The sequence below is a fragment of the Python bivittatus genome, unplaced genomic scaffold, assembly GCF_059951505.1.
Source record: "Python bivittatus isolate LINGU-HERP-01145 unplaced genomic scaffold, Pbiv_v1 ctg000080_np1212, whole genome shotgun sequence".
Taxonomy (NCBI): domain Eukaryota; kingdom Metazoa; phylum Chordata; class Lepidosauria; order Squamata; family Pythonidae; genus Python; species Python bivittatus.
Genome location: NW_028277035.1, coordinates 60,145,285 through 60,170,548, shown reverse-complemented (window position 1 = coordinate 60,170,548; position 25,264 = coordinate 60,145,285). Strand labels below are relative to the sequence as shown.

The following is a 25,264-nucleotide window of genomic DNA, read 5'->3' as shown; positions in this document are numbered from 1 at the left end:
GTAGCTCTGATTAATAACCCATTTTCTCACTCTAAAGAGTTAGAAATATTGAATTATCATCATGTGATCATCTCCATAAGAAAATGTGTAGCTAACAATTATGTTGTATCTAGCAACTTTTTGTAGGGTGCTGAACACAGGAAACACCATAAACCTTTCAGGCAAAAAGGTTTATTTTTTAGTAAGCTTGAATTTCTAAATAAGCATTGTACTGAGATATATAAAAAGATGCAGGCAAAAATCAACAAGCAGTAAGCAACAGTAATTAAAAACATGATAAAAGAAAATGCAGACTGAAGCGTAATATAGTTTTACAAGGAATATAAAAATGACTGCTTTGAGTTTAAAATACTGCACAATGCTTCTTGAACTATAAACATTTATTATTCTTGCCTCTCTTCCTTTCTTCTCCAAGGGAAAGTCAAGGCTGCATGCCAATAGAAGCTTAGAACTTCTCATTTATAGTCCCCAAGCCTGATGATACAATTTATTTGAAACAATTTTGTCTGGCAATTTAGCCTAGCCAGGCATACCCTTTAAAGAGTAAATTTGCTTATGCTAATTTATCAGTTCGAATGTAGAGTTTACTAGCCCAGCTTTGCTCTAGAAAACCTGTTTGTGTTCATCCATGATCTCCAGGATCTCTATTATTTGACAAATGGGCAACCCTGTCAAGATCACAATCTTACACAGATAGGATAGAATAGAATAGAATACTTTATTGGCCAAGTATGATTAGACATACAAGGAATTTGACATCGGTGCAAAGAACTCTCAGTGTATTTGCATAGCATCAGGAAATAAAGAATAATAAAAATAACGTTATATACTAAAACTATGCAGTCAGAAGAGGAGACTTGGAGGAAGAATAATACTGTGGCTATTGACTAACATATATTCATTGTTAAAAGGAGAAGCTATTATCCAACATATATTCACATTTAACAGAGCATTATCAGTCACGTCTTAGCAGTCATATCTTATGCAATGTCAACCAGTTTGTCATGCTGCATTAATTAGGTGTAGAGCAATGGCACGAGGGAAAAAACTGTTCCGGTGTCTAGATGTCTTAACATGCAGTGCTCTGAAAGAAGATAGATTTTTTCATCACAGGAAAAGATGGGATTTCTGAAGTATACAATCTGTTAAGTTCCTTTGCTAAACAGAATCATTATCACTAACAATTGCTAACACAATAAACAAGGATACACTTACTGTTTAATTTTAAAGTTTTAGTATAATGTAAAGTGGCTGAAATACATTTTTATTTATACACATTTGCTGGAGAATAGATAGCCCAGCAATGTATAAAAATGAAACTGGAGAGTAAGGTTTTTTTCAGCTATGTTGAAAACTATGAGAGTTTAGTGTTTTCCTAGCTTTTTGGCAAATTGTCATATTGGAGCACAAACCTTTTACCAACAAAATGCAAAGCTAGCTATTAATTGGATCCAGATGTTGCAGGAACATCCTAGAAATTTCCTAGACAGATGACTGTATTTCTATATGCAATTTTTGCTATCATTCACTTGAATTCCACTAATTCTAAGAAATCCACTTTTAGCTATTTCTTTTTAGGAAGAAAAATACAATGTATCCATGGAGCAGCTAAATAAGAAGTGATAGATTCCAGGAACACCATTATTATGTAACAAAGAACTGAGCAAGCTAAGACAGAATAGCCGCTCTTCCTGCAATACATGGATAATGAGAATCTGCACTAAATTATAACAATGCCATGTTAGTGGGCAGAGAATAGTTGATTAAAAATAGAATGATATCATTGGACTGATATAAGAAACCTCCTCTGATTGGATGTTCTCTAATAATACAGAAGATACTTTATTTTTTAAAACAATATAACTTGTTTTTTCCCCAGACTGTACTCCTTATTTGAATTCAGTGGGAAAACATGTGATTGGAGATGTACAGAACATCACAATTAGTCAGTATGCGTGCTCTGACCAAGTTGCAGTGGCTGTATTGTGGACAGCCAACCCCACCGGTAAGTAGAGAGAAAAATGGATTTCACACAGATGCCAAGCCATTGGAAATGTCTGCCTTTTTCCATTCCAGCTAAACTGTGTCATCTTCCAGCATGGTACATAGAATCCAGGTTTCAGATCTCTTGAAATTAAGCAATCTAATTCTTTGGGCAAGAAAGTTGGCCCAACATTCTTAACATTGAAGTTTTCTCTGAAGGAATTGAAGATGGTCCATTTCAGCCAGGCTAATTTGCCAAATGTAAAAAAACATTTCCCCTTTCTATTTAAAGACATTTTGACTTCCTTCAGAATTGCTTTTTCTTTGTCGTTCTAAAATCATCTTCATCTTTGAATAGATAGGAGAGCCCTTAAGTGTTTGGCATTCAGACTGGTGATGCTTAACTTAGCTGATCCCCTCCATGTTACTTTAACTCTCCCTGTGAGTTCCTCCCAAACTTGCTTGGACATAAATGTTAGAGAAATTAGTAATACTTACATCCAGGTCAACCGTGTCTGTAATTTGTACACTCATCCTTTATATCAGAACTCAAGGAAGAATTCATAAACATAAAGTAATGTAGAGATGTACTGAATTCCAGAATAATGAGTTCCTACATACAACTTTTTATTGTGTTCAAAGTTGTACTGGCTGCATTGAGACCTCATCAGCCTTTTGAAAGGGCCATAATAGAGAACTGATGATAGAAACACATTTGCAAAAGAATTTATAAATATATTTTGGGGAAACAGAAAAAGGAATGGTTAAATCTTGGTAACTCACAATGTATTTCATTATATTTAGTGCGCTGTTAATCTGAGTAGGAATAATGAGTGGCTATTAAAAAGAATGTGGAAGTGATATCCAATGCTTCTAAGAGCACAGTGTTACTGAATTGCTAATTTGCAGCTGCAGACTTGGATGCATTAAATCTCCAAGGCCTACAAAGCTTGGTATTTTCTCTTGTAATGATCAGAGGTTAATCCTTTTCAAAACATCAAGAAGGGACTGAAGTTGAAGGCTCTCAGGTAACAGGGATCTGGTTAACTTTTCTTATTCATTGTCTGTATATTAGCACAAATAGTACTTTTCTTCCTTTAAATATTAAGGACACAGCAGGTAGCTGATTTGCCTTCATTTAGAGCTGGGAAATAAGATATTTGTACAAATGTACATATATCAAATTCCAAATTCAACCACAATGAATGAATGAGTATGTGTGTGTATAAATCTAGTTTAGTGTAAAGTATTGTAGGAGTATGGGAAGATTTTTTTTTTTTTTGCAGTTGCAGACAGTTGCAGTTAAACTGGTCTGCTTAGAATATTTTATTTAGAATGTGCTTGTTTAAGAATGCCATACAGTGCAAATTTAATTGCCAGGTTTTCCTAAATTATGTGCTTTCTCAATGTGTATAGCGCCAAGATTAGCACTCTCAGATCTGTGTCCTCCATATGTGTAGACTTTAAATCCCTGAATTCTCAACAATGGTCATGTTGAGACCTGATCTATACAGTTAATGTTCCATAAATGGTGGGAGACAGGAGCTTAAACAGAAGATAAAGTCTCATGATACACATCCTGTTTTTTTTGTTTTTTTTCTCTGTTCTCTTTTCTATCCTGGAGGTATATTGTATTTTATTTTTTCGTTCCATATTTTGATGCTGTTACAAATTGTAAGTGTTTCAGAGTTACTTTAGCAAATTGGACGGCCATATAAATCTAAGAAAACATATTCATCAGTAAGCTTATTTATTGATCTGATTTTTGTTTAACGTATGCAGGTATTGAATTTCTGAAAGGATTTCGAGTTATACTTGAAGAGTTAAAATCAGAGGGAAGACAATGTCAGCAGCTGCTTTTAAAAGACCCAAAGCAGCTCAACTCAAGTTATAAGTGGACTGTAAGTCTTGGTGCTGAAATTCATAGCACGGAAATCTCAGAGCCATAGTCTTATAAGAAGCCTTACTGAAATTGTTGGGATATTTTACTAAAGGATTTTTTTTAATCCCACATATTTGCCTGGAATATCAGAGTCTGGGAACTCCTCACTAGGGCTGTGCACGCTTCAAGAATAATTCAGAAATACAAGCACAGCCCTCTCTTGCTCCTTCATTAAAGGTTTTCACATAAGCCTGAAAAAAGATTCTGCTGCTCTAAGAGTTGCCATAATTTTAATCTGTGGATTCCTTAAAGGTACGGCATCTTTTTTCAGGTTCATGCTTAATAGGGCGGTGGGAAGTCGTAATTTAGCAGCATCTGTATATCACAGTTTGCATTTGTATGAAAAATAAGTGTGGAATTATGAGGAAACAGAGATTGTAGACTGCATCTTCTACCTTTTCCCTTATTATATTAATCATGCCCCACTAGACTCTATAAACTCTTCTTAAAACCTTAACTAATTGGATTGTCATAAAAGAAAAGGAAGTTGGGCTTCTCTGATGGTAATATACTTTGATTCCTATAAATGGGAAATGTGGAATTATATTAGGAAAGTACATGTCCTCACATTGCATGGTCATGTTAAAATATGTTACTACTGTGATTGGCTTACATTTCTTCTCTTTCAGAGAGTGGAATCTCAGCCCTTCCTAAATTTGAAATTTGAAACTGACTACTTTGTAAAGATTATTCCTTTTCCATCCATTAAGAATGAAAGTAACTACCATCCTTTTTTCTTCAGAACTCGGCGTAAGTACCACAGCAATTATTCCTTTCTGCCTTATGGATCTTTGCGTCCTGAATCTTAATGAAAGCTGATAGCAGCTGAAATTGCATGCTTTCTAGTTAAAGTTCACATCAAAGCGTACGTTAAATGCAATGGCTTTGTAGGCCTTGGGGAGAAAATGTGGATGGGCATCAGAATCTATGATATGGGAACATATTTAGGCAGGTTTTGATACACTGAGCTGATTTTAGTAAGACGTTCCTGTAAAAATATTTAAACTGCGTGCATGCTTTTCCCCCAGCAACTGCCATTTCCTTTTGGAAATTAAATGGCTAGTCTACAAATTCATCAGCGTGTATACATGCATCAGGCATATGAGATTAAGACTTAGGCTCTTCTGTTGTCTTTCATGTCATTTGGAGACCTATGTATAAATACCTTTTCAAGCAGGATTTTGCTCAAGCAGCCTATATTCACACACACACACACACACACACACATACTATGTGTGTATGTTGGGCAGATTGCTCCCAGAATACGCTGGAGGAAGTTGTTCCTTGTTGGCGTGAGTTTTTTTCCACTTGGCAAGATAAAGTGGATAATGCCTGCACATACATGTAGAGACAGCTGGGAGCAGCTTCTGAAGCAGCTGTGTGAGTCTGGAAAAAAACTGCTGCTGCTGCTGTTGCTCTAACAGTTTGAAAAGAAATGCTTTGTCCATGTTCTCATGCATTGTGAAGTATAGCTTTTGAAGTATTTGCACCATCCTAATCCAGACTGACCATTAGCTGCTTTCTACATGTAAAGGTTAGTAGAAGGGAACAGCCCTAACCCTCCATCCCTACTTTTCTGATCAATGTAAGAATGCACATGCTTTTTGTATGTTGCACCATAAAGTCATGGGATTATCCTATTTATGTGCTGGGTTTATCTCCTGGAGAACCTAACATGTCTTTTTCTCGCAAATATGGACAGGTACCAATTAGTCTGAACAAGCTGTTCATGTAAAATAATTACACTGCATGCACAATTATTAGGCAAGTTGTATTTTTGAGGATGAATTTCATTATTGAACAACTACAGTGCTCTCGGTCAATCCAAAATGTTAATAAACCTCAAACCTGAATATTTAAGAAAGTAAAAGTGAGGTTTTGGCTTTCTTAGGAGCATATCTATGTGTGCACAATTATTGGGCAACTATTAGTGTGCAGAATTATTATGCAACTAAATGAAAAATGAAAATTCCCCCATCTCACTCGTTTATTTTCATCTGTTAAAGTGAGAATAATAAACAACTCAAAATTTACAAATAAACATTTCTGACATTTCAAACAAAAAATCAGTGACCAATATAGCCACCCTTCTTTGCAATAACAGTCATAAGCCTTCCATTCATGGAGTCTGTCAGTTTCTTGATCTGTTGACGATCAACTTTTTGTGCAGAGCAACCACAGCCTCCCAGACACTGTTCAGAGAGGTGAACTGTTTGCCTTCACCATAAATCTCCTGTTTGAGAAGGGCCCACAAGTTCTCAATAGGGTTTAGGTCAGGTGAGGAAGGGGGCCATGTCACTATTCTTTCATCTTTGAGGCCTTTACTGGCTAGCCACGCAGTGGAGTACTTCGATGCATGCGATGGAGCATTGTCCTGCATAAACATCATGGTCTTCTTGAAAGATGCAGACTTTTTCTTGTACCACTGCTTGAAGAAAGTGTCTTCTAAAAACTGGCAGTAGGTTTGGGAGTTGATTTTGAGTCCATCTTCAACCCGAAAAGGTCCAATTAGCTCATCTGTAATAATACCAGCCCATACCAGTACCCCACCCCCATCTTGCTGGTGTCGGAGTCGAAGTGGAGCTCTGTGCCCATTAGTGATCCAGCCATGGGCCCATCCATCTGGTCCGTCAAGAGTCACTCTCATCTCATCAGTCCATAAAACCTTTGAAAAATCTGTCTTCAGATATTTCTTGGCCCAGTCTTGCCATTTCAACTTATGCGTCTTGTTCAGTGGTGGTTGAGTTTCAGCCTTCCTTACCTTGGCCATGTCTCTGAGCACTGAACACCTTGTACTTCTGGGCACTCCAGGTAGGTTGCAGTTCTGGAATATGACAGCACTGGAGGATAATGGGTTCCTGGTAGCTTCATGTTTGATTCTTCTCAAATCTTTGGTAGTTAATTTGCATCTTTTTTTCTCAACATGTTTCTTGCGACCCTGTTGACTATTTGCAACAAAACGTTTGATGGTTCTGTAGTCACACCCCAATATCTTAGCAATTTCAAGAGTGCTGCATCCCTCTGAAAGACTTTTTACAATTTTTGACTTTTCAGAGTCAGTTAAATCTCTTTTTTGGCCCATTTTGCCTGAGGAAAAGAAGCTGCCTAATAATTATGCACACCTTGATATAGGGTGTTGATCTCCTTAGGCCACACCCTCCCTTATTACACAAATACACATCACCTGATATGCTTATGTCCAATAAGCATTCAGGTTTATACAGCTTGGAGGTGGAAAATACGCATAAAAATGACGATATGGTCAAAATACTCACTTGCATAATAATTGTGCACAGAGTGTACACGGTTTCTGGAAAGGGTGGGCTTTCCAGAACTACAACTAACTTCCAAGCTATTACATGAGCCCAACCCTTTCTGGCTGATACGCAGGATGATTCTGAAAAGTTTTACAAAAAGAAAGGCAAAACCCTTTTCCTGTCTGATTGCAAACCTTATTTTGTGAAGTCGGCTTTTCAGATGGCCTGAAATCTCAACAGTTTTGCTTTTGTCTATATCTTTTCTTTAAATAGCTTGTGAATTGCTGCTGCAACCAGAAAACCTGGTCTGCAAACCTTGTAAGTGGAACTGCAGTTTTAACATTGTCTCTACCAAGATTATATCAAGTTACAAAAAGCAATGTTCTTGAAGCAATAACTAATCATTGTCTAAATCTTTCTTCCTTGATAGTTTGGAAGCCAAGGAGCTTGAATGTTACCCAGCAAGGTTTTAATATGCATGTATCTTTTGACCATGCACCACATAACTTTGGATTCAGATATTATTACCTGCACTACAAACTCAAAACTGATGGACAGTTCAAACAGAAGATTTGTAAACAGGTTTGCTCATTATGGTTTACAATGCTGCATCTATGAAACGGTTATATATTAATTGCTATGTGGCAGTAAACCTCATTTCTAGGACATTCAGAGACCACCCCTAGCTCACCTGGGAAAAATAGGATTTGGTGAAAGATTCAGCTATGGTAGTGGAATGTCAGATACACTAACACCATAAAGAAGTTGGGAAGAGTTCTGATAGAGTAACTGAAATGGAGCAAAGATGTGGGCAAGTTCAAGATGGCAAAGAGGAGGTGTAACCTCCTGCTGAATGCTGATCCCCCTCATCCCCTAGGTGTTTCTTCAGTTTTATGACAGAGCCTTACATTAGCTCCAGATTTAGTGTGAAAAAAAAAATCCAGTCCTATTATATTCAGTGGGGCAGGTTATGTTTCTTAGAACTCTGTGGTCTAGCTGTCTTTCTTTTCTCCAGTGTTTTCCGTTCTTTGCATTTCTGAGTTGAACGTGTATTTAAAATGGTGGATATTCTACATATGAAGTAATGCTGTAGAGATGATCATTTCATATTGGCTGATTGTAGAGTGGAAGATAATGCAATATTTAAGCATTAGGTTAGAGCACTTGAAAGCACACACAGCACTCTTTTGATCAAGATTAGTTTATCACATGTAGGTAAAAGTTGCAATTATAGTTTTTGCAAGCACTGTTACTTTATTAAATTTTTATTTATTTCAACCTGAGAATAATAAACAATGTACTTTGGTTAAGGGTAGTTTGGAGTTAATGTGGTTTTCGGTGAAATATAATTCAAGAACGACTGCAGTTTTCTCTCTCTCTCTTTTTTGGTTAAATGCTGATTGCATTCAGTGATATGCATTCGTTTGGGGAAACTGCTCCTTTGGCTATCTGATACAATTGGCTGTAGTCCAGGAAAGCCTATGAGAAAGAAAAGAGGCCTTGTCCTCTGTCTTGAGTATAGGTTCTGAATTCTTAACTGTTTTATGACTAGTGAGAGACTTTCATTAAAGTAAGAACTCCAAAGGCTTTTGGCTTAATGATTTATGTGCTTCATTTATGAATCTGTATCTTTAATTGCTTGGGAATTGATATGATTTTCAAAAGTGATAACCTTCTACTGAAAGTGTAGTTTCTCCTAACATGGAAAAGAGTTTATGAATGCAAAAAATATATAATTGTTTTGGTTTTCTCACAGGAAAAGAATACAGATGTAACAAGTTGTATTCTTCAGAATGTCTCACCTGGAGATTATATCATTGAGGTAATAAATTATTTGTAGTAGATAAAGATGAGAGTAATAGATTTTGTAAAATTAAAGCAGCCAACATTCTGTGCTACTTTTGAACCTGGGAGCATAGTTACTACTGTATCTTTGTTTTGCATGACTTCATGGTAGAATGTTCTCTATATAATCATTTCAAATCTTTGGCACTAGTAATCTGATCTCATGTGTTGGCCCAGATATCTTTAAAAAAATCACCTGAAATCTCACAATAGTGCTAACTTTCATGAGGTTACAGTGTTCCTACCCTGATTAGGGTGAGCTTTCAGCATTCTTGCACAAGACTGACAATCTCACAAAATTGTGATTATTTATACACATTTAGAATTTAGAATTTTATTGTAATTCAGCTTTCTTGAATTGTAGGGACTTGTTTCTGGAGGCAAGAGATACTCTTGCCAACTCTTGATATATAGAGTAACTTATTTGTAAAAGAACTTCAGCATCATAAAAAATGAAATTGCAAAATCAGCCATTCTTGATCCTCCTTTAGAATTTAAGTAAATTTTTAATTGAATCCTTGTTTACATGATTGTTTTGTGCAAGACGTGACATTGCCGGAAGATTAGAACCTTGACTGGCTGTTCAGATGGATAGACAGTTACATTAAATTCAGATCCATTAGGAGTTGGACTCCAGCTGGGCAAGTCTGGTTGCCCAGTGGGTTACCTGGGCTGAGTTTAAGTCTGTGACTTTCAATAGTGGATAGGATCCTCCAAACTGTATGTTAGACTATCTGTTTATTAGATCTAGGACTGGCAAGGCTGCTCGGAAGGTGATCTGTAGTTGGTTTCATTCAGTGGTGTTGGCTTCTTTGAGAGAGGAGGTGATGCCCTTATCCTAGAAGGATGTAGTGACACGTCCCCTCCTTAAGTGGTTGCCCTAGATCCAATGATTTTGGACAATTATCATCCTATCTCCAACCTTTTTTTTTTTTTTTTCTTGTTGAGAATGCCAAGTATTTTGAAGCTATTCTTTCTGGAGCAAATCTGGACAAGTTCCCACATGCATAGTGGACTTAACATTTTTTTTGTTGTTTAATCAATACCACAGTGTTAAATCAGTTTTATCAAAAAGCAGAGGCCAGTTATTACAGGACAATCCATATGCAAATTAATCTATCCCTTAGTGAAAATTTCACTTATTCCTTGAAACTTAAGTACTAAACAATGATTTGCCATGCTTCTAAAATAAATACTGCCATATAACTTACTTTTGTTTTGCTTTGTCCTCAAGCTTGTTGACGATACCAACACCACAAGAAAAACAATGCACTATGCATTAAAGCCAGGTATAAATATCTTTAATAATTTTTTTAAATTGGCTTTTTAATATTTCCTAAAACAGCCATGAGTAGAATATATACATATGAAAAGAACTTTAGTGGACCCCTCTACTCTAAGCCTATGCTTTGAAAATGGTCATTTCATCTGGTCATTCTTTCAGCTCTTATTACTGATTCTTCCCCGTAGAATGAATGCTCTGCACTGCCAAACGGTGCTAATCACTTCTGAAGCTGGATGAGTGATGCATGTTAATTTCCTTACACTGAATCTGGTCCTTTTTATTTAAAATAAATGATGGGGAGATGGACAGAGTTAGTGCTCCAGGGTGGAGAGCATTTGCCGCAAGCTCTCTGGCATTCAAGAAATGGGAGAACCCCTGGTATTTTAGGTAATTGTATATTTATTTGACTTGTTCATATTACCACGTACCACAGGCTCTCATAAGTAAAAATTAAGACACTCCAAAATTAAAAGCCTTTCCCCAAAGTAATGGATTGTGGCCTTTTTATAGCCAACAGACTTGTTTGTCCCCTCAAGAGGGAGTAACTTCCAGAGACCTGTGGTGGGCTCTAGTTAAGGCTTCAGCCAAATTCCCGTGATTGTCGGAAGGCCATCTCAGAAGACCTCACTTCATGCTATTTAGTAGAGTAGTATCACAAAACCTAATTTGATTAAAAGAAGTTTGCCTTGCATGTTTCAGCAGTAGGAAGATGCAATGGTTATAATACCTCAGTTTAAGAAAAGCTAATTTAGGCCTTTTTCCTTGCTTTTTTCAAGTGCACTCCCCATGGGCAGGGCCAATAAGAGCAATAGCCATTACTGTGCCCTTGGTTGTCATCTCAGCATTTGCAACACTTTTTACAGTGATGTGTCGCAAAAAGCAACAAGGTAGGCATTTTGCTTCTGAATGACCTGAGGGGGAATGTCCCTAACAAGACTAGTCATGGAGAAATGAATTTGTTCAAAAGGTGGATGCCATTGTCAGAAGTCATCTTCTCCACCTAGTTTGTGCTGGAATTTCCAACCAGGCTGGAACTTGGTACTAAAGTTAATGTGCTTCTGTTTAGCAAGCTGCAGCCACATCTTGAGATCAGAATATTGTTATGCAGCAAGAAAGCAGTGACATTGTTGTGATCAGCTAGAGGCCTGCAGTTTACCTGGGTTTCTGGCTGTTAGAATTAATCTAATATATCCTAGAGCAGTGTTGTCCAAACTTGGCCATTTTAAGATGAGTGGACTTCAACTCCCAGAATTCCCCAGCCAGCCATGCTGGCTGGGGAATTCTGGGAGTTGAAGTCCACTCATCTTAAAGTGGCCAAGTTTGGACAACACTGTCCTAGAGCATCGGTTGTTTGTAGTGAAATGCCTGGGTGATCTGCTCTCTTCAGGTCTGAATGATTGAGGTATTTGCAGGCTCAGGTCCTGATGTGTCCTGAAAGAAGCTAGAAGTACTTTGGCATTGCAGAATTGCGCTTATAGATAAGTGAGTTCTAGGGCCTTGCACCCTAATGGCCCTATTTTAATGTTTTGAAGGAGCTTCTGCGCTTGCGCTGAGTAGGGCTGTTGTATTCTTGAGTGGATGCAACTATAGAGGACATCATAGTCCATATTTGGCAGGGTTAGTCCAAGATCTAGTGGGAAGCCTGACCCAGATCAAAAATTGCCTCAGTCTTCAGGCCAAGATACACAGAATGAGGAAACTAGGCTGTTTTGGAATGAGGAGAAAATAGATTCACTTTGAATCTTGCAAGCTGAGCGGGGAAAGTAATGCAGTTCTTCTCTGTGTGTAGATAGTAAAATGCTTCACTGTCAATTTTTTTGTTTCAATTTAGAAAATATCTATTCCCATTTAGATGAGGAAAGTTCTGAATCTTCTACCTACTCTGCATCTCTCCATGTGGAAAGGCAACAGCCTCGGCCCAAAGTCTTCATCTGCTATTCCAATAAAGATTGCCAGAAGCACATTAATGTCATCCAGTGTTTTGCCTTTTTCCTTCAGGACTTTTGTGGTTGTGAGGTAAATTTTTGCAGTGATTGGCCCTGCCTGCATTTTCTTGTGCAACTATGAATGTGTACTTGCAGACTATGTAATGTGTACTTACAACCTTCTGTCAATTGTTTTTAGGAATGTCCATTGAAAGTTACGTAGTCACATGCAAGTGTTTTTGAAAAATAAATATTCATTACATAAAAGCCTGGAATCCTAATATTATCAAAAATATTATGATTCAGACAATCCTAGGCTATAGGATTTACTTGAAGTCTTCTGTGTGCTATGTTAATCCTGTTTTTTTAAGGCATTAATTGAATTGAAATTTATACAAATCTTAACATTGGATTTACTTTTTTATTTTTGTCTAAAGATTTGTATAGCATGTCTGACCTCTAGTGGTAATCTTGGGTATACGTAATCCCTGCTTATTTTGCTTTTTTTTTTTTTATAATAATATTTTATTGAAATTTTAAAATTACAAGGTTAAAAGTCAGAAATAAAAAAGAAAATGAAAAATACAAAGTATAAGAAAAAGGAAAAGAAAACATGAGATAAAGTAAAGGAAAAAAAGAAGGCATGAAAAATAGATAGCTTCCAATCTATCTCTGGTCTTGAGAATAGTAAAAGTGTCATAGGTGCTAGTTTTTAATGCATTAAATAGGAATAATTCTTTGTCAGAACATATCCCATTACATTTATAATCTAATCTTCAAATCCCCATGTAAGCTTTGCCCCGCCTGCATTTTGCAAATAGTCCATCAATGGTTTCCATTCCTTAAGGTAATAATTATTTGATTTTTCTTTTAATAAACAAGTCAATTTATCATTTTCTGTCATTTCCATCAGTTTTAGCAACCATTCTTGTATTGTTGGTAGTGTCTGGGTTTTCCAAAATTGTGTATACAAAAGTCTTGCTGCGGTAATCATGTATTGAGTAATTCTGATAAGATGCTTTTCAATTTGAAAGTCCATTATCCCCAACAGGAATAGTTCTGGTTTAAATGGAACATGTATTTGTAGTATGCTCTGCATCAAAGATTGTATTTGAGTCCAAAATTTCTTTGCAATTTTACATGTCTACCACATATGGTAAAACAACCCTTCTTGTTGGTTACATTTCCAATAAACGTTGGAAATTGTCCCATACATCTTTGATAATCTTTGGGGTGTCATGTACCATCGATACAACATTTTATAAAAATTTTCTTTCAAATTATAACATAAAGTAAATTTTAATCCTTTAGACCATATATTTTCCCATTGCTGCATATGTATATTATATCCAATATTTTTTGCCCATTTAATCATGCATTCTTTAACTTGTTCTTCAACCATTTCTTCTTTCAACAATAATTTATACATTTTTGCTATTAAGTGCTCATCTGTTTCTCATAGTTGAGTTTCAAATTCCAATTTATTCTGTTCAAATCCAAATTCTTTTTTATCGATTTTGAATTTTTCTTTATATTGCATATAAGAAAGCCATTGAAAAGTATGTCCTTCTAAAACCAATTGCTCTTTTGATTTGATTTTATATTCTCCTTGTTCTTTTTCTAATAAGTCTTTGTATCTCATCCATTTATTTTTATCTCTTGTTTCAGTTCTATAAAAAGCTTCTTGTATAGAAGTCCACACCAGCATCTTAGGGCATAAAAGTGGTCTGCATTTAATCCAAACTTTTAATAAAGATCTTCTAATATAGTGGTTTTTAAAGTCCACATTAACTTTAACTTTATCATACCACAAATATCCGTGCCATCCAAATCTCAAATTATAACCTTCCAAATTTAATAATTTTTCATTTCTCAAGGTAATCCATTCTTTAAGCCATACTAAACAGCAAGCTACATAGTACAATTTCAAATCGGGAAGACCCAAACCAGCTCTTTCTTTCACATCTTGCAAAACTTTATATTTTATTCTTGGTTTTTTCCCTTGCCATATAAACTTAGAAATGTCACGTTGCCATTGTTTAAAGGGTGCTTCTGAAGCTTATTTTGCTTTGGTTAGTTACTTTTTAGGTAGATGTTTGCAACAAGGGGAGGGATGTGCAATACCTACTCTTCCAGGAGTGGAATGTTCCAGAGAAAACTGAGAACTTTCTAGTCCCCCTCCAGAACAACAGATTTGGTCATTATGGATGCGTGATTATCTGTAAAAACTTCTATAAAATTGCCAGACCAGCCCTAGAGCATCCAACTCAGCATAATTGGATCAAAGCTTCTACTTTGGAGGATTAACAACAAGAAAACTACTGGATCACCCTCAGAGTGGCTGGTTTGGTATGGCCTATAGGAGAAGCTGAACTGAGTTTTTCAAAATGTTCTGTTCCCGGATTTAACACATACCTCTTTCCATCAGTCCATTGTTGGCAAATGAATGCTTGCAAATATAGAGCTTTTTTAAATGTTCACTTCAGTATGGGGGAGAGCTCCACCCAGGCATCCTTGACGCAGAAGAGAATGGGAAGCACTTGACCCCATGGAGATTCATTTATGTATCAGAGGTTTTGTGCATATGTAAATCATGTTTTTGCTAATAATGCACCTCATAAACTAGTAACATACTAGAGACCTACTCATTGTTAAAGCTCTTTGCATTTAGAAAATTATTTGGAGATTTAGCTCAAGAGCTACTGAACATGTAGCCGAAATTACTTCCATGATTACATTTATCTGTTGCTCATGTCATCAACTATGAAACTACTACTGTATTTCATACAAATGATCCTAGTCCAGTCTTTCCTTATGGGATGTGCTCCAGATATGTTGGACTTTTAACTCTATAAATTCTTTGTCTGTGCTGGCTAGAAATTATAATAATGTTGAAGACCAGTACACCTAGGGTGTTTAAGACTGGAGAAAAATGTTCCAGTGACAGAGCCAATTATAGATATAACTTTTTTTTCACTTCTGGAATTATTGTTATAGATGGATAGATTTAAAAAAATTATCTTGGAATGAATTATTTATGTCAGCTTGCTTAATTAATTTTCCTCATCCTCCTCTTGCAGGATCATATTTGTTCATTGGGCTGAGTGATACAGTTCAAGGAAGCATTTTCATGGTGTCTCTGTCTCACACACACATACACACTCCAAAAGCAATCCTGAAGATTCAAAAATTACTTTTTGCATCTTTTGGCTGTGTAATCAAAGCTTCTTGCTTTTATATCTGCCATTCTAAGTATTATTTTATAGAAGATAGTAGGAAACTCTATGTAGAATTGATAAAAACCAAACACAAACCCTATAATTATATTATTTCGGGGTCAATAATAGGCAGTTGTCTTGCCAAGTATTTTATCTGAATTATGTTTAAGAACTGGTTTTGTCCACTTTACAATCTGCGTTAATTTGATATACAGTGGAACCTCGGGTTACAAACGCTTCTGTTAATGAACTTTTCAGGTTACGACCAGCTCCGGCTGCAAAATTTTGCTTCGGTTTGCGAACCACTCCACCTCGGGGTACGAACAGGATATGTGGCCATTTTCCCTCCCGTGACACGGTCCACGGCCATTTTCCGCCTCTGACACGTGGTCCGCAGCCATTTTTCCGCCCCTGACACATGGTCCGCGGCCATTTTTCCACCCCTGACACGTGGTCCGCGGCCATTTTCCACCCCTGACACGTGGTCATAGGGAGGGGGACTCTCCCTCCAAGCAATAGCCGCCTCCCTGTCCTCCACGCCAGAACGGATTAACGGTAATTACATTGAACCTTATGGGGAAATTTGCTTCGGGTTGCGACCAATTCGGGCTGCGACCAGAGTCACGGAACAAATTAAGTTCGTAACCCGAGGTACCACTGTACACTTTACTTACCACTGTATTCATATATAGGTAATCTATCTATATATAGGTAACCTTACAATTCATATGTAGATAACCTTGCAATTCTATGATTTTTAACAGAATGGTTTCTTATTCTAACATGACTTCCTTCATACTATAGATCCCATACCATATATAATAGCTTCAATAAATATTTGGCATACATCATATGGATTACTGTTGTTGTAATTTTTATTAATATCTTGAGTTTTCTCTGGGAGCACAGGGTATGTGAAAGTGTCCCCTTATTTTAACCCCAGAACAACAGCCTTGTGAGTTCTGAGAGAGAGAGAGAGAGAGAAAGTGAATGTGAATGACTGGCCTCAAAGCTCCCAATGAACTCGACAATTGAGTGAAGACCTGACCCAGGGTCTCTCCAATTCTTGACTGCTACATTACTCTGGCTGGCCCAAGGCAGAGTCCACAGCATGACTTACAACATGATAATTCTCCATTAACTATTACGTAGATGTAACCTTGATTTGTAACTCCAACTCTTCTCTCTCTCTCTCTCTCTCTGTATATATATTTAATGTGCATGCATGTATATGGATATGTGTATTACACATGCACATACACATACATACTGCTTTTTAAAAAAAATCTCCAAGCAGGTGCTGACTTAAGCAAACCTATAATAAATGCCAGCCCATAAATGCACATTAATGAACATAGGTTGAGTGTTGAAAGTCAGACCATTATGCAAGGGTTGTAACCTTTTTTTCTAGGTTTCTTTAGATTTATGGGAAGATCTGAAAAACTGTAAAGAAGGTCAGAAAGAATGGCTTCATCGGAAAATCAATGAATCCCAATATATCATTGTTGTATGTTCAAAAGGAATGAAATATTTTGTGGAGAAAAAGAGCTGGAAGCACAAGAGATCCAGGGAAAAGGATACTGGGAAAGGAGAACTCTTTCTGGTTGCCATAGCTACCATAGCAGAGAAACTACGTCATGCAAAGCAGAATTCACGTGACCTATGCAAGTTCATTGCTGTTTACTTTGATTATTCCTGTGAAGGTGACATTCCTGGAATACTAGATTTAACCACAAAATACAAGCTTATGGATAACCTGCCTCAGCTTTATGCTCATTTACAGTCCAGAGATCTTAGTCTTCATGATTCAGAATTGTATCCTGTACATATTAGCAAAAGAAATTATTTCAGGAGTAAGTCTGGACGATCTCTCTATGTAGCCATTTGCAACATGCATCAGTATATTGACCAGGAGCCTGATTGGTTTGAGAAGCAGTTTGTTTCTTTCTTCCCAACACCTTTACGTTGTCAAGATCCAGTGACAGAAACCTTTGACACTGGCTTGGTATTAAATGACTTAGTCAATAAACAACTGACTGATGGGGATTTCTATCTAAAGGTAGACGCAAATGTTGTTCCACCTTTAAATTCAGACTCTCTCTGTGTGATGCAGCATTTGAATCTTGGTGTGGATAAAGAATCTCAGGACATTCAAAATAGTAGCTCCATTCTTCAGCCATTGCTACATGTTGTAAAAGCTGCTAATCTACCAGACATGCCCCGAGATTCTGGAATTTATGATTCTTCTGTGCCTTCATCTGAACTGTCATTACCTTTAATGGATGGACTCTTAACAGATCAAACTGAAACTTCTTCCATTACAGAGAGTGTCTCTTCCTCATCAGGACTGGGTAAGATGTAGTAGAGAGAGAGTTGCACTCTAGAATTGCACTTTAAGATTTTAGATTTTACAAGATGATAAAGTTGGGTTTTACAGTCTGTATGTTAACACTTGAGTAATATCAAAGTCATGTAGATTTTGACAACCATCATCACATTTGACTCTGATGATGGTGAACACTACCAATGTAGCATTAACTTGATCATAGGGAAGCGGAAGCCATGTTTTCATGAAACACTGTTTTGGGTTAGCTTAAGTTAGATTATTATAAGATTATTATAATTATTGTAAGAGTGGACAAAATCTGGTACACAGTATGCAAAATCTTATAACTTCTGAGATTTCCCTTATATCTACAAATATTTCCAAGCTGTTGTTGTATAGGAGAGCTGAAAATACTCCCTTTAAAAAGTAGAGATGACTAGATAATATTTTAGATTATGAGACAGACTTACAGACTGGATCTGAAAAGTGCTTCTTCCTGTTTTAATAGTTCTGTCTCGCATCAACAGCTTCAGGGCTTCCTTACAGCTTCGCCCAACATGGTTCCATGATCTGTGGGCAAAGCTTTTCAGTAAGGGGAAGCTTGTGCTTCTCAAAATCCATGCCATCAAGAATATTTTCTCTTAAGTTTGTTTTGTTCCAGTACTATATATGATCTGATCAGGTTTTAGACTAACTTAGTAAGTACAGAACAATACCTATCTCCCATCCACAGCTCATCAGGTGTTCCCAAAATCTATGCTGCAGCGTTGGGAAATAACATGTACTGAATTTGAAACAATATGGTGGCTGGAAGAGAAATCTTGTTGCACAAGTAGAACCCTGCTATAAGCTTTGCACGAAGCTATTTTTATTGTATTGTTGTTTTAAGGTTTGTTTTATATGTAACAAATGGTAGTGTGTATTGAGTATATTATACATGGTATAACTCAGCTATTGAGAGTAGAATGGCATAGATATGTTAGAATGTGAATAAAGAAATAATTGATCTGGAGATGAACCAATTAACTAACAAGAGATTTCCAACATTTTTCCTCCTAGGAGAAGATGAACCACCTTTGCTTGCTGCCACCAAATCCTTAGTGCCCGGAATATGTAAAGCTGAACTTCACTGCTGTATCCGCACGGAAGAACTGCAGGCAATTGCACCTTTATAGTGGACTGAAAGATCATTACGCATTGCCACTTTATCAACAGCATCTGTTTATACATTAATTTTTCTATCATTACAGTCATTTGACTTATTTGAAGGAAAATATACTTTCCCGGAGGATTTACATCTTTTGCTTCCTAGGGGAGTTCATGGCCAGTATATTTTTTTTATACTTAGTTCTTTTATAAATAAATAGTTTTCTGCTTTGATAACAAAACTTTCAAGATTAGGAAAACATATATTACTATCAATTTGGATTTAATGGAGATGTATTAACAAGAGTTAAAATCCATCTACTTTCTATTATGAAGTATAATTTTTGAAAATTACCAAATCATTGACCTCCATGATGAACTACAATTTAATGCTACAAGAGTGAGCCTAGACTCTTTACAAGTATGTGTTTTTCCATCCTTCCTTCTCCTATTATATGCAAGAGGAAGGACACTGTAAACTTTTGGTTTTAGTTAACCTGTGCTTCCCCTTCCATCCAAACTGGATATTCTGATTAACACTTAAATTGTCATAAAATTATGGTTTGAAAATGGTTTAATATGAAACTAAGCATAATTTAGTGTTAAAGTCTATTTTCCTGCAGGAAACCAGTAATGTTTGACCCTCTGATGCTCTGTGCATTATATAAAGTTCCTGGTCATAAATGCTGAACTAACTGGACTTCATAATATAATAATGTTCAATAGTATTTGGAGACAGGAAAGCAGGATTCACAATATTAAAATACCAAAGAGAAGTCCTATAAAAATAGGCTTTATTAAAACAGAAATCTTTGTTGTTGAATTCTGCTTACCCAGCCCAGTATATTTAAGCAGAAAGTAAAAAATATCATGTTTTTGTGTCTTATGTTACCTGTGGGCATAGTTATATTAATCTCTAGTTTGCCATTCCAATTTGAAAATAGTTTAAATTTAAACTCAGTTATGTTTACTAGTTCTCTGTTAACATTCATGCTAGTATTAATATTTCATTGTTTAAGGATCTCTCTAAATGTTGTTTTTAACTTTAAAAGCTAAAATATTAAAGTTCAGTTGAACAATTAAATTTGAGGATAAGAATATAAAGATAATTGTTATGTAGCTGGGCATTTGTTTATATGAACGATAAAGTGTTCTTAGGATCATACCAATCCTTCCCCAGCCTCCACCTCTGAAAATCTAAATCAAGTTGTGACCAGAGTTGCATTTGCTTTGAACTGTGGTCCTGGATTTGTTAAGAATGTTGTTAACTCATATACCTTACAGTGACATTTTTCCTGGTTATTTAATAATTTTAGAAGATACATATGTATTAAGTACAGATACATTTGTTTTTTAAAAAATCATGCCTCAACATCAGCAACTAGAAGTTTATATGTAGATAATGCAAAGTGTTTTGAGCCATTATATAACATTATTAAGAGGCAAATCTTGTAGATAAGGCTTAATATCTTTCCCAATTTGTTCTAATTTTTTTAGCTAAAATAGTCATTTTTGATAGCAGCAATTTTACTAAATGTTTTAAACTTTGTTTTTTAAAAAAAGTCAAAATTATTCCAGAAAGGAATTTAAACTTTTTAAAATAGTTTAACATTGGGAAATAATTTTGTGGAATAATTATTTCCATAAATAATGATACACCTATGATAATCATACAACTTATTTTTAAACCTTGCACTGTCCCTTCTGTATATTTACTGACCACTTGAAAAAGTTATCTTTGTATCCTGATTACTTGAAAGTCCATACCACAGTTTGGGAGGATTTCCTTAAAATAAAGTTAATTTTTTTTTAAATCAAGAACTTATGTGGTGAACTCCTCAAATAGCAAAATACATACTGAAAAGTTTAAAGGAAGGATGGATGGAACATGGTCAGTTAGAATAATAGCTGTTAGAACTAGGGACTCAGATACAATCAAGAGCATATTTTAATCTCAACACACTATATTTTCCTGTTTGTACTGGGAAAGAAATCCCATCAGGATTTTCCAGAAGGGAAAATTTAATCAGGGAAAGGGTCCAATATATTTTATGTTTCTTGAGGCTCTAAAGTGGCCTTGCTTTAGCCATGCTGCTTAAAGAGTTATGAAGGTTAAAATCTAGTACTTCTACAGGGCACCATATTGGGAGGATGACTGCCATAGTAACCCATCTACATTTTGTGGGTTTTCAGCAGATTTTGAGTTTTGCACTCAACCATATCTTTACAATTTCAGTTTTATATAACTTACGTAATGTGATCAAATAACTTGATTTCTACTATATCACAGTCCTATTTGTAATATGTTTTGACAGATAAAACTTGGTCAATTTTAGCAATTAGCAATCCTAAAATCCTATTAATGACTCAATCAGCTAACATAATGTGAAATCACCACTATTCTAAATCGGCACTTCCGCCTGCTTACTCTCAGCCCTCTCTTCCTCAGATCAGGTAACAATTTCCTTTATTGATATCAGGTTTGCAACACTTCTCAGGGATATTTTCGGAAATTAATATTGTGTTTGTATGTTCCATTTGCATGTTTTAAGTAGTCATGCAGGTCAAGAAATGCCTCAACACTGCGTACCACCGCATTTTTCTTTCTGCCAGCTTCAGAGCTCTCTTCTCCATTTCAAAATCATTTTTCTAACTCAAGAGAATGAAAAAAAACCCATTTTTACAGCCAGCTTGTGATTCCTTATTTGCTTTAACACCATTGATTGAAAATTAACTAATGTTTTACAAATTAAAGTTCTTCCTGGTCAGCAAAAGTCCATTAAGGGTTATCAGAGATAACTTTTCTATTTTAACCTTCATCAAATAAACCAACTTTATATTCGTTCCTTTTTTAACAATCCTGGGTTAATTATCAATTATTAACCCACCATTGATAACCTATCTGGAGAGAACTAATAAAAGCCATAGAAATTAATAGATCTTTAGTGGTATTATTTATTATAAATAATAAAGGAACTCTTCATTCTCCCTCCATGGCTCTAAAGTTAAGGGATAAAATTGCAGAGGAATAGAGGCCTGTTTCCTGACCAACTGCTTTTACACTGTTACTCCACTTCCCTCCCCCCCTCCCCCCCAACCCAACACCAAAAAATACAAGTCTTTAGTTTTCTTGGAAAGCATGCATTCAGAATCTGTTCTGGCGAGCACATAGGAGTCAATCTTTCTCCATTCTGTAAGTCCAACCAACATATTACAAAATAGAATACAAACTGTTGAAGTCTCTCAAACTCTTCCTTAAACTAGCTGTTTAAAAAAAGGGGGGGCGGGATAAGAAACTTGGAAAAATAGGCCAGAGTGCACATAGTTGATAGTTTAGATGCAGTCCTGAGATAAAGATTGCAGCCTTGCAATGAAGTGTAGTGTAGGTATCTGACTATATCTAAAATTCTGGGACAGAAACGGAATGGCTGAATTCTGAAAACATAAAAGCTGTTACCCAGATTTGCTTTTGCCTTTGGCTGCCCTAGGTCTTTTGCATGGAGCAGAAGTATGATAGCCTTCATACAGTATCAAAGATTGGTAATGGGTAGCACACTGGGGAAAAATCAGCTAAAGGCAAATTGTATCTTGTTACCTAGTGATTGGAAGAACTTTCAAAATGTTAAGCCCCTCTTCAAGTGGTAGAATATATTTTCCCATGGTTGTAGATTAAGTCCAGAATAACTAAATGCAATTTTTTCCAAGGCACATATAAAGCAAGGTACTTGAACTAGCTCTTGAGAAAACATAGTTCTGAAAGCCCACACATTCTATTTTGTGTCATTTTAATTGGCTCTAATGAAGTTATTTAACCATGAATGTTTGGAGCATTTTATTTTTCCATTCATCGCTTTCTTTTTTTAATGTTTATTCTGAAGTGGCTTTTTAAAATAATGACAGTTGGCATTTTAATTCTGTTTGCCTGTTACATTTCATCTTCAGTGATGATAAAACAGGCCCCTTGAGGTAGGACTTTGCATAGAGAAGAATCCCTTAGTGGGTGACTATGAAACAGCCAGTTCCTTCCCAGTTGGTATGGCCTGGGCCAAGGAAAATAAATGAATGGAAGACAAATCACTGCTTCTTTTTACATTGTCTGCTTATGTGTACTTCATAATTTGAGTAAGACTCAAAAGGGCTTACAAGGCAAATCACTAAACCAAGTTCTTGTCGTGTAGTAGATTTGAATGCTAATTCAAATTGTCCAATTCCTTAAACTTTTTAAGAATAACAGGTAAGTTGAAATGTTTTCAGTTTACTTGAGCATTGAGAAAGCAGATGATTCCTTCATATTTCTTTTGTGAAGAATTAAAAAAAAAAACTGAATTGAAGTAGGAATGTAATTCCTTTTTCCAAGAGGGAATTAGTTTTGTTGTGTTCACTTCTGATGTAGAAGTCCAATAAGAGTTTAATCTAAAGGAAAAAGCTTAGGCTGCTAAACTGCCTGGAGGCTTAATGGGACTTTCTGTTCCCTTCCTTTCATTGCTACTTATAAACTGACCATAAATTTATGCAGCGTTAAACGTGAAAGTTTGGAATAGTGGTAACTGGAATAATGGTCTACAGGGGGCAGAAAGTAGACCTAGGCTCGAAGCAAGAGGCAATATAGTAAAGATACAGTTGCAGATCAGTTGTGTTCATGCACTAGGTATATACTTGACCTATTTCTCCATATATATTAGCTTTCCCATGAAAAGAAACTAGTTTTTAGGTAATACCATTATGGGATGGTTCTAGCTAGCAAATAGTTTACTTGAGTTTGTTTGGATTAGGTAATCCCCATTGAAATTGGCTATTACTATTTTTCTCCCTAAAAGACATGACAAATCCCAGGTTACTTTTAACTTAAGACGAAATTGTTCTACAGCATATTTCTATATGCTTTTAGAGTGAGGTTGCTGTTTCTTCTTTTCAGTGCTGAAGGTATACCAAAGGCTCAGTCATCAGGGTGAGTTTTTGAGAGAGGACAGAATTCTCCAGGAACAAATTCTGTTCAAATTTGACTGGAATATGTGCTCCTTTGACTGTCTCATTAATTCCGATGAGAAATACATTGAAATATGAATTAATCTCAGATAGTCTATGCAACCCAGAAAACACTGGATAACATTGACTCATATATTCAGTGTCCTTACATATATTACACTTGAGTATGTCTAAAATCTGTCTGGAATATGTCTCTTGGGTATTAGGATCTTGAGAAGACTGGAGTAATCCAGTATCCTTGTGCAAATAGAAGGGCCCCTTCCATTCATGAAGGAATTTAAATCCAGTCCCGCTGAAAGGAGAGGGTGAAGTAATTTTTATTGAATTCCTTTTGTTCCTCATCCTCCTATTTGCTTTGTAGACCAGGCAGTGCCAAAGACCTCTTGTGTAGCTTATCAAAAGATTGCAGGAGAAAACTGGCCATCCTATGAACAGGGTTCTAATGGAGCTCTGGATTCAAACCACTATAGTTCAGTATTTCTGTTCTCCATTAGGACAGCAGGAAAGCCTCTTGAAAGCCAAAAATGTTAATATACATTTTAGAGGTTAGATTACGACTATTTTAGTATTGCTTTAGAGAACAAACAAATTTAATATGTTAACATAATTCATTGTGTATTTTTTTTTAGATTATACAGATGTGGAGATAATTTTTAATGCTTGTAATTTTTGTGTGAATTAAACTAAAATATGTAAGCTACATCAACATGGGTCAATACTTAAGTAAAAATAGCAGTTTTTCATGTTTATGTACAAGAATATAAGCTCTTGATAATAAGGTGATATTGGGATGAATTTAGTTTTCATGTTGCTATAGTTTAGAAATTAACATCAGAATAAAAGGACATAAAACTTCATTTTGAATCGCTTGTTCTTTTTATACTAGATTGCTTTGTAAGCATGTATTTCTTCAAATATTAGCTACACAACAAGAGTAAAAATAAAAATTTGTGTGCTTCTTTATTCCATTGTTATGACCTACTTGGGATAAAATCTCTTTACAGCTGTTATTCCAAAGCATAATTGATAACAAATTGAAACTGGTTGAAATAAAACAGCACATGGCTGAAAGTTCAATATTGAGAAGCTGTTTTCCTGCTACTAACTACCTAACAAAGCACAATGCAAGGTCCTTTAGTTTACAGTGATCATAGCAAATATACGGAATAAATTAGAGATTACCCTTATATTTTGGTAGATCACTTATTGCTGAATATATGTCAATTAGTTGGAACTTTGCAAGCTTGTCTCTTTATTGTATGATTAAAGATGTTGAATGTGAAACTGGACAATCAATGGTAGACCTGGCCACTGCTAACTAAATTAAGCAATATGATAGCGAAGCAGAGTG

The 25,264-nt window shown here is 35.9% G+C and overlaps 1 protein-coding gene across 2 annotated transcripts in view; it reads left to right on the top strand.

Moving 5' to 3' along the window:
• The window catches only part of IL17RD (interleukin 17 receptor D), a 55,587-nt gene extending 30,692 nt beyond the window's left edge, over window positions 1–24,895 (top strand). Inside the window, exons 3-13 of one of the 2 annotated variants that reach the window (XM_088134202.1) lie at window positions 1,880–2,005; window positions 3,766–3,884; window positions 4,555–4,675; window positions 7,456–7,500; window positions 7,613–7,764; window positions 8,939–9,004; window positions 10,262–10,316; window positions 11,089–11,199; window positions 12,165–12,328; window positions 16,867–17,806; window positions 18,841–24,895. In XM_088134202.1, the coding sequence (XP_087990328.1) occupies window positions 1,880–2,005; window positions 3,766–3,884; window positions 4,555–4,675; window positions 7,456–7,500; window positions 7,613–7,764; window positions 8,939–9,004; window positions 10,262–10,316; window positions 11,089–11,199; window positions 12,165–12,328; window positions 16,867–17,806; window positions 18,841–18,956 (2,015 nt within the window). In that variant the 3' untranslated portion in view covers window positions 18,957–24,895. Of the gene's footprint in view, window positions 1–1,879; window positions 2,006–3,765; window positions 3,885–4,554; window positions 4,676–7,455; window positions 7,501–7,612; window positions 7,765–8,938; window positions 9,005–10,261; window positions 10,317–11,088; window positions 11,200–12,143; window positions 12,329–16,866; window positions 17,807–18,840 lie in introns of both variants that reach the window. The other variant, XM_025166503.2, reaches the window with a different exon arrangement.
• Window positions 24,896–25,264: the final 369 nt, after the last annotated feature.